At 27.1% G+C, this 10,482-nt stretch overlaps 2 protein-coding genes across 3 annotated transcripts in view; both read right to left on the bottom strand.

Moving 5' to 3' along the window:
• The window catches only part of LOC119681781 (laccase-like), a 4,115-nt gene extending 3,415 nt beyond the window's left edge, over positions 1-700 (bottom strand). The window contains exon 1 of the mRNA XM_038095059.1: positions 570-700. Coding sequence (XP_037950987.1) covers positions 570-654 — 85 coding nt within the window. The 5' untranslated portion in view covers positions 655-700. The remainder of the gene's footprint in view (positions 1-569) is intronic.
• A 6,035-nt stretch (positions 701-6,735) lies between these two features.
• Positions 6,736-10,475, bottom strand: LOC119684208. 2 transcript variants are annotated; one of them, XM_038098200.1, is made up of 2 exons: positions 10,271-10,475; positions 6,736-8,130 (listed from the first exon to the last, which is right to left on the bottom strand). In XM_038098200.1, the coding sequence occupies exon 2, from the start codon at positions 8,038-8,040 to the stop codon at positions 6,778-6,780; it is 1,263 nt and encodes a 420-aa protein (XP_037954128.1). In that variant the 5' UTR covers positions 8,041-8,130; positions 10,271-10,475; the 3' UTR covers positions 6,736-6,777. The 2 variants fall into 2 exon arrangements, with proteins under 2 accessions (XP_037954128.1, XP_037954127.1); XM_038098199.1 differs by having other exon boundaries at positions 10,188-10,475.
• Positions 10,476-10,482: the final 7 nt, after the last annotated feature.

A 10,482-nucleotide genomic window follows, 5' to 3' on the forward strand; every position in this document is an offset into this window, starting at 1 on the left:
TTTTTTCATGGAAAATCGTATGAAATAATATTTTTTTTAAAAAACATTATTTTTTTTATAAAGATTTAGAGCTTTTTTATAAAAGACATGTTTTATTATTATATATTTAAAGCACTACCATCGGTAAAATTCTTATTAATTAAACCAATTGTTTCGGAAACACTTTTTACACTAAATTTCACAAAAATAATAATATTTTGAATTTCTTTAAATAACAAATATATATATAAAATTTTTTTTTTTTATTAACAATCTCTGCATATTTTCTATTTTTTTGAGAAACTAACTTTTTATATATATTATATGTCAAATAAAGAAGGTATAAAGCTCAAATTTCTAAAATGCAAAAATCGTTTTCCATTTATTTATTCAAATATTTTAAATTTTATATACATATAATATATATAATATTATCCTTTCCAAATGTATTATACATATTCATTAAATGATGTATTAAGCACAGATTTTTTGAGTAATAATTTTAGTTTTATATTTTTTTTTATATTTTTATTTGAAAATATCCTTGATATGTTATTTATTCACTGCTTATATTCATGTACCTTAAGTACCTTTACAATTGATATTCTGTATTAGCAACAAACTGAGCACTAACAGATATAAACTTTTAATATTCCTTTGCAACTTGATATCCATATTATTTCCAGAAAAAGTGATTTTCCACCGATTATTTTTTTAACCGTTTCGCAGAATACACTAAAAACCGTTTTAATTTCGAACAATTTAAAAAATCAACTATTCTTTCGAAAATTGAGTTGAATCTTTTATAGCAAACTAAGCAACATTTTCAATGTCAGATAAGATATAGTCAATTATATATCTTGTTTTTATCTGCGAAATATTGTATATGCGAAGAGTACGTTGAGTTTTTTTTTGTTTGTTCATAGAACTTTACAATATTAATTACGACTTTGAGATTGTATGCAAATGTTTATATCTAAATCACATTTCCGATAACGAAGGTGAAGGTGCATGGAATCCAAAACATGTTATATATTACAAAACTTCTTATCGATATGAAGTGCTTATTTGAATTTTACATTTCGTGGGTGTGGTGTGGGTTGTAAGTTTACAATATATAATTGCACTACTAAAATGTAAAATAATGTTTTCTAATATTATTTTACAAACTAAATTTAAAACTATTATTTATATCCAGTCATAGAAATACACCTTGCAAATGCTATATATAAAAATTATATTTTCACATGATACATTAGGACAAATGACATGCTCAGGGATGACATCAAGATTGATCCCATCAAAAAATACATAAAGGATAGAGCCCAGAAATTATTTGCGAAATCTGACAGACTTACCAACACCGCGTTATCAAATCTTAGAATGGTTACAGGCTCCTCGGGGAGGTATGCAGATCTGAGGTCAATTATTGCTTAGTCTGATGAAGTGATAAACAATAATCTAGTCAAAGCGCAAAAAGGGGTTTTGAAGAAACCTCGCAGTCAATAGAGAGTAAAAGTGCTCAGGTGCACTGACTCAACTAGCCTCAACATAATAAATGATATAGTACAATCAAAATTATTAAGTTCTTATACATATTCTTATATTATATCACCAATTAGAGCTTTTGCGGTGTTCTATTGTCAGATTCACATTAAAAACTGATTATTTGGTTGTTTGTGTTGAAAGCACGGTTAAGTCCATGCGGTTTAGGAACTGTAAGAGCTTGTTAATATCAATTTCCGCTAGCTCTTCCAGATTGTTGAATAATAGTTTACCTGACTTAGCTGAATTCTATCGCTAGAGGGCAGCACGTGTATTGAGGCAGTGAAAAATAGTTTTCTTTTCCTCCAGCTGGACGTAACTGTGTCAGTAAGTGTTGTGAAGGATTTCCATTTTGGCGGCCTGGTCTCGTACAGACCAGAACCCAATAATCACTGCAATTAGTCTGTTGTATACTCCAGTTCAACTGGTTTAGTAAATTAAGTTTATGATATGATAAAAAATTTAGTCAACATTTTTTTTTGTGATTTAGAAGAGCAAAGAACAACAAGAGAATCAGAGCAGATTATGTTAGGTCTGTATACCTTAATTGACACAACTAAAATCGTTGACTGGGTCCTTTAATGTAATTGTTTACAGAATTGTGCAATTGTGTGTCAAAATAATTTATGAATTATTATACGAACTTTTTTAGGACACTATGGAATTGCATTATTACCTTATAAATCTGGAAATTCACTTCACTGGAATTAGTATGTTTTGAAAGAAAGTAGTCTGTAAAATACGTAGCGGGAACGTGCTTTACAGTGATACACAGAAGAATGAAATATTTGGCTGACCTACGGAGTAATAAGATTTGGTAAACAAAATTTCATACTCACTTTATTGAAAAAAATATACTTTAAAAATACTTTAATTCCATAAAACTTTCGCTGTGATTACAATGAAGGTCACAGTACAAGATCCTCTCAACCTAATAATTATAGTGATTCTGAAATATACAAGCAAGAAGAGGGAATAAAAAATATAACTCTTAATCCATAATTCATTATTATAATATTTTGTCAAGCAGTCTTAGCTATTTATGGAAAACACGTTTCGAATTTGACAGGCACGAGTTTTAAGCCTAGCACTTGTAGTCTAACAAATTATATACGGACTATAAACTTATTAAATAAAAATTCGAATATTTCCTAAGATCACTGCTGATGAGTTGTATGGTCAGTCAAATTTCAATAAATCAATCAAAATTTTTGTTGTTTCTTAATTAATGTTCGAACCCTTCTATAATATTTTTTTGTTGGCTTGGTCTAACTTTTAAAAACTTTATTTTTAACATATTTCTTTTTATTTAAAAAAGTAAATTAAAAGAAATACAAAATATATTTAAATATTTAGACAACTACTACTTTTTATCTTTAAACGGCAATACTATTGTGGAATATGAACAACAAAAGTAATAACTTTAATTAGCGCTTTGCATTGAACTATCTCAATAGACTACTTCGTTCGACAATTACTGTAGCGTGAATTTAAAGATCTCTAAATAACTTCAGATCTGTTTTCAAATTCTACTCCTTCAATCCATTAAATTATTTTTTTGTTTAATATTAATTTTTTCTTGCCGAGAGTGATGCGTCTTAATGACGAAAAAAAACTATTTAAAAGTTAGAAGTCGAATAGCGAAGAAAAGACAAGAACAAAAATGTAATTAATTTATTGAAATTAACTAATTAAAATAATTAACTGAAAACATTGCCTGAAAATACAAGAAGTTCCGGGTCCACGGGTACGAACCATTCAATTAACTAAAATTGTTCTACAATCAGTACTTTAATATAATCACTATAAGTATTGCTTCTTATCGGACCTGTATATCGAATTCATTCTACAATACTATCAGTTTTAAGTTACAGTTTTACTATTAAAATATATATGTATATATATTGTAATAACTTTTGAGTTTTTTTGAGCAGTATCAGCAAATTTTAATTTGACTTAGCTTTAAGTTTATTTTTGTATTTTTTCACTAATAAATGATTAATAAATAATTTTTAATTTATAATTATTTTCATATATTAAAATCTTTTACTAATATTACAAAAGTATTACCTGATTCATAAACTTCAAACTTTTATAAATAAATGCCTTAGGAGAATTCTGAAAATTTGGTGGCCCCGCACTATTAGAAATTCCGAACTATGGTTAAGATACCGCCAACTTCCTATAGCAAACGAAATCAAAAAGCGTAAATGGCAATGGATCGGGCACACTTTGAGGAAGGCACCAAATGAAATCTGCAAACAAACATTAACATGGAATCCTCAAGGAAGCAGAAGACCTGGTAGGCCCAAGCAAACGTGGAAGCGAACACTGGAGAAAGAAGTCCAAGCAAGCGGAAAAACCTTTGGAGAAATTAAAACCCTGGCAAAAAATCGTGACAGTTGGAAAAAGTTCGTTATGGCCCAATGTTCCCCTGGGAACGTACTGGATTGATTGATTGATTGATTGATATTTATATTAACCGTAAATATTTATGGGTTCCTAATTTGTTATAACGTATAATTGGTCAAATTAACTTACGAATGAATCATATAAATATTTATATTAGTAGTTCTAAATGCTTATTTATTATATCCTCTCTTATTTCTATTTTGCATTATTATTTATTCCATTAAATGCATTACCAATAAACGCATTACTTCTTAACGCAAAAAAAAAAAAAAAAATAAACGCTTTGGTAATGGATTCAGGTACATCTTGTCTCTGTTATCATATCTAAAAATTTTGTTGTCCATTCTTTAAAAAAAAAACGTATGGTACAGTAGAAAGCTTTCTTTGTTTTTTACTCTGAGATGCAATTAGCATGTATTGTATTTCATAGCAAGAAATATTTTATATAAAATTGTACTGGGAGTAAAACTACTTAATTTTTCTTTCTACATTTGTAGTTAAAGACAATTTAACTGAATACATTTTTTTATTAAAAAATATTATAATATGCTCTCATTTTAAATTTTTAAACACTACTTTTATTTTTGATTTATGTTATTGAGGTCAAACTTTGCAATCTTATGTTAATCGGCAGTATCGTCTGAGTTCATCCTGATCTCTTTCAACAAATCTTTGTACAAATTTAACTATGTAAGTCTCTAAACTGCTAATCCAATTACTTATATAAACACAATTTAAACAAATACTATATAACAAAAAAAACGTCATCAATATCAGTCGTCTTACAACCTCCTAGTGTCCTTTAATATAATTTTTGATCATAATATAGTGTCCCTGGTCATAACTCTTACGCGATACTAGACTATCGTTGACTATAAGTTATCAGTTCCAATTACTTAAATGATCACATTCAAAAATAGTTTAAAATATAACACTCTGCTGCGCACTAAGCAGTAATCAATCTTGTTTTACCACAATTTCCTTTCTTAACTTTAACATGCTAACATACTTGCCTGGTATCTAATATTTATTAAATCACCTTGAATATGAAAGAAAGCGATTCCATTATTAATGAGTTTATAACTTGGTAAATTGTTACAAAAAATTTCAAAGAAATATTTTCTCATTATGCGAACATAAATCTTTTATCAATTTTTGATTTTTTTTGTTAAAGTTTCTATTAACAAAAATAAATAAATAAAAAAAAAATAAACAAATAAACAAATAATCTCTTTGAAATATTCAAAAAAGTGATTCGTCTAAATTACTTTTTAACTTAGATTAATTCTTAGGAAATATCTTATTTGAAATAGAAAAAATATTATGCAGATATCTATAAACATGATTCTGTTTCTTTTTACGCAAAAAATGAGAAGGGAAAAACCACAAATGAACAATATATATATATAAACTGTTAGCTATATAAGTTCTAATTTAAAGCGTGACAAGTGCTTTGGTTGGTATCACTAAATAAAAGTAAAAAAATGACAGAAAACCTGAAACTTGAGCACTGAAAATTTGTGCAGCCTTGGCTACTTGTAGACTGCACTATTAGTCATCGCTTCTAATTTGACAGATATGAGTTCTGTCAGTCCAAACAAATTATATACGGACTATAAACTAATTAAAAAGAAATTCGAATATTTTCTAAGATCAAAATTAAGATCCTAATTAACAAAATTTTTGTGCTTGTTTTGTTTTTGCTATTCGAATCCTTCTAAATTTAAAAAAAACAGCTTCTTTGTGATTATAATAAAGCGTAGCGTTTTTGGCAAAAATAATTAATTTTATATATACTATAATATTGTATACAGAAAAGGAAACACCACAAATGGACAAATGGACGAATTAGAGTTATCATCGTTTAATTCTTTTATTTTAAGTTTATTTGCTCACGCTATTTGTTTTAATATTAATTTTTTCTTCTAATATTAAAAGTGAAAATTCCTTTATGAATACACTTAATTTCAATATTCATGTTTTATAAATACAAAAAGGATAATTAATTTTAATAAATTTCTTTTATTTCTTGTTCTTGGCTTATAATGGTAAATGTTAAAATTTCTCCCGCGTTTTGCTTATATACAATTATTTATTCAATTTCATTCATTGAATTTCTTAAACTATTGCATTTTCAACATTTAAATAATATTTTTGCAGAATATATAATAACTTAAAAAATTTGTTTAACATATATAAACAATACATTTATTTCTAGCTTATATTACGACTTGTATAATATTAAATAGCTTATATTTTAAACTTAAATAAACAAAATTATTACATAAAAAAATTATTTAATATTTATATTAGTATTTATTGCTATGCTAATATAATTTAACAATATAATTCTATTAACATTATTATGCTTATATTCTATGTTATTACTTTGAGGAACAGGTTTTATGGTTGTCAAATAAAACTATATATATATAAGAATAAAAAAAAAATTTTAAAATATATATAAGTGATAAAAACAAATTGCATAGGAAATTCTAAATGAAATTTTTGTATATATAAAAGAAGCTAACCTTAACCTAAATACAAAATTTTCATATGCAAAAAAGTCTTATTTATCTAAGAAATAGATTTCAGATTATTGATAAAAAAAACAGCAATAATGTGGTCTACACAAAAAATAAACAAATAATGTATGAAATAATTCGAACTTTGAAAAATTATTTTTTTCAACTACTTATCTTTTTCTAACTCAGATCGTTTTATCGTTATTTCTATGTCAATGTTAAATGTTTATTCAATTCTTTTTATAAATTAATATAATATATTTTACATGCAATGCCTAAAATTATTAATATTATATTATTATTATTTATATTATTTCTATTTATTTAGCAATGAATCTATTGAAAAGTCTTTAAACTTTGCATTTGAATCTTCATAGAATAATTGTTGTGTTTGTTGTTGCAATATGTCTTTCTCAACTGCAACATGTGTAGGCACATTTGTTGCTAATGAAAAAGTTTTCAGCTTGTTGCGTGGTTTGTGCAAGAATTTTGGTGATATTGTGAACTTTGCAGGCTTTGTGGTCATTGAATTTGATTTACTAGAAAATGCACTTGTTTTTGTTGTAGTGGAAGTTGTTGGTGTTGTTATCGAGGCGTTCAAAGTCAGTGCTGCCGCTGTTGCTGTTATTGTTGCTACTGCTGTTGTGCTATTAACTTTAATATCATTTGTTGTTGATGTTCCTGTAATTGAATGTATATATGCTTTTTTCATGTTGCGCCAACTGCGCAGCGTAGCGTTTGATGAGTTTAGTTCGCTTAAATCACTTGTTGTAGTTGTTGCACTGGGAACTGATGCAGCCATACACATTATAGGTTTATCTTGATTAGGAATTTTTTTTTTATTATTTTTTGTATGCAGAATTTCAACTTGTTTTTCATTGAAATATTTTTTCTCATAATTTGTTTCTTCAAAGATTTTTGTGGGAGTGCTTAAGGTTCTGGCAGTTTTGTATACATTTGTTGTTCTAGCGGTATTGTAAGTAAATGCAGTTGTTGCATTATCATGTGCAAATGTTGTTATTGCATTACTGTTAGTAAACTTTGTTATTGTATTGTTTCTGGTCAGTGTTGTGATTGCATTACAATTGGTAAATATTGTTGTTGTTGTTGCTGCTATTGCAATATCAGAAGTAGTCGTTGTTGTTATTAAATTATGTTTACTAAAACAATTCAAGAAATTTTGTACTTGTAAGAGATTTTCATTTGGACGCGGCATTCTTTTGTAACCACGACGAGTTTCTTCACTTTCATTTTCATCCTCAGCTTCATAAGAATTTGGTGATGTTGTCGTAGTTATGGTGCTACTCTCACTAGTATCCTCATCCTTTTCAACAGTACGCAATAGTGCTAACTTTTCTATGGTTTTATGAAGATGCTCTTGTTGTTGTTGATCCTTGAGTTCTTGTGTTTTATACAAAAACTTCTTATATTTTACTTTTTTGGCAAAGATTTTATTGTTTTCTGTAGTAAATTTATCTTTACTATGATAAAGTTGTTGTTGATATTGCTGCTGCTGTTCATTTATATTTTTATTATGTAACTTTCTTTTTGTTGTTTTTGTTGTTGTTTTATACTTCATTGACCTATTTTTTTGTTGTTTAGAATGTTGATTATCACGGAACGATTTTCAGCTGGGCTTTGCTAGGTTATCGTCGCGTCTTAGATGGGGCTAAATTAAAAAAAGTAACAAAAATGCTTAATAATTTCATTTAACATAAAATTTTTGGAATATTTAAACATTTTTACAACATAAAACAGTAGCAAACCATTACTTAAACAGTTAAAATAATCACGAAAGTAGTAGACCTTATAATTAAGGAACTTTAGAAATTTAATATGAAAGAGAATAACAAAAAAATATTATATATAAAGAACTTATCATTTAAAGAATTCCACAAGAGATTATTTATATAGACACTAAAGCTTGAAATATAGCTTCGCGCTATTCGATATTTAAATGATCGAGCCGTTGCAAAATGTTCGAACATTCTATTGCGTTCATACGTATTCGTATAACACAAAATCGTAATAAAATGAAATCTAAAGCATATTTGCAATTTGAGCAGCTCAAACATTTTATTTGTTCGATTAAAATGTTTGAATTCTAACTTAGCTGTTCATACATCGTAACGTTATAACATTAAGTTCTAATAGACATCAAAGAATCATTGTTAGTTTGATTTTGCGATTTAACTTTAAAGCTTGGGTGAAGATAAGGCTGAAATGCAAATACAAATTACATTTATCTAACAGTTAACTGATAAGTTGTATTAATCCACTGCTTATAAAGAAATCGAAAATAATTGAATATGATTCATTCAGTTTATTCCAAAGTAGGTTCTCAAAATAATTATAGTAAATTTAAAATACAAAAATTAAATTTAATTACGATCCTGATTTCTGTGCACGTTAATTCGACAACTAATTTTAGTTAATTACTTGGTACTAATCTCATTGGGCTACATGTCAATATAATTTAGTTTTTTAGTTAAATTCAGTTATTAAATTTGATTTTAACGCCCATATAACAGTAATGACTATTTTTACTTTTACAATCTTTAGTACTTTTAGTCTCAAAAAAATTATTTACGAATAATTAAATACAAGAAATAATTCCAGTCAAAAATTCAATTAATTAAAATGGTATAAAAATAATTTTTGTTGTTGTAGTTCACTACTGTTCGAAATCGCTCTATTAATTATTATTTAATTTTCTAAAGATAGTTTTCAATTTTGAGACCAATAATTTTAACCATTAAAAACTATTATAATTATTCAAGCAAACAAAAAAGGTTTTTAAATTAAAATTACTCAGAGAGGACTATGACCGTCGTATTTCTTATTTTGTTCAACCATATTTTCTGTCTATCAATCTGTTTAATTATACTATTTTATTTTCTCATATAACACCTAAGCTTTGTGAGACAATCATTAAAGATTATATAGATACTATACCATTTATAAAAAAAAATATTTTTTTGCACTATGAGTATATACAATATATACTGAAGTTTTATCAAAATAGTTTGCTACTGTTTTTAATGAAAGATATATATATATATATATATAGACTAAATAATTTATATAGAAGTTCTATAATTTTGCTTGGAATGGATTGTGGATATGTTAATGTGGTTTGGATGTTAATGACTGTTAATGAAAATTTTGATGATAAGAAATGAAAAGGCAATCCCTTATAAATCATTAACATAGATATGTTAAAAAATTTGCACTACATCCAATTAATTAAAACAAAAAGGACTTAAAACGTATTAGAATCTGTCATAAATGAGTTGAAATGTTCATAAGGTGTTTTCGGGCAATAAAATTTGTCGAGAATATATATCAAAACACAAATCTAAAAAGAATATAAAAATAAATCAAGTAAGATTTTATGAATTTATATATAAAAACATTCGTTTATAGATTGCCTAGTAGCAGTGAGAGTTTTTCAAACATGATGATAAAATAAGAAGAGCACAACATGGCATGCTTTGTAATACATTGAACATACTGAGAATTATAAGTTCAAAATTAAAGTAACAATGAAAAATGAAAATAATTATTATTATTCCGATAACACCACACATACGTAAATGTTTAATAGAGAGTCACAATTACAACAATTAGAATGATTCTATTTATTATTAAATTTGTTTTTTTTTTGTTTTTTGGTACATTTAACACTTAAGCCCACCCACAACACGCATTTCGCCACTACACTACCTGATGATGAGTATAGAGCGATTGATATGCGGTACCACTAACATTTCCACCACCAAGACTGATTGTTGATAACGTTGACCCACCTCGTCCAGGTACACCGGATAGTGAAGAAATGCCACCACCAACGCGCACTGAACCTGCAGTCATTGAATGGTGCTGTACATCATGATGCTGTGCATGCTGTGCGTTATGCGTTATATGTGCATGAGAATGTGCTGCATGTACTGCATGTGTATGTGCAGCTGCAGAAGACTGCTGACAGTGCGTGGGATGTTGGTGCTGCGATAGTTGTTGT

This window comes from Teleopsis dalmanni, chromosome 2, assembly GCF_002237135.1.
Source record: "Teleopsis dalmanni isolate 2A chromosome 2, ASM223713v2, whole genome shotgun sequence".
Classification (NCBI taxonomy): Eukaryota; Metazoa; Arthropoda; class Insecta; order Diptera; family Diopsidae; genus Teleopsis; species Teleopsis dalmanni.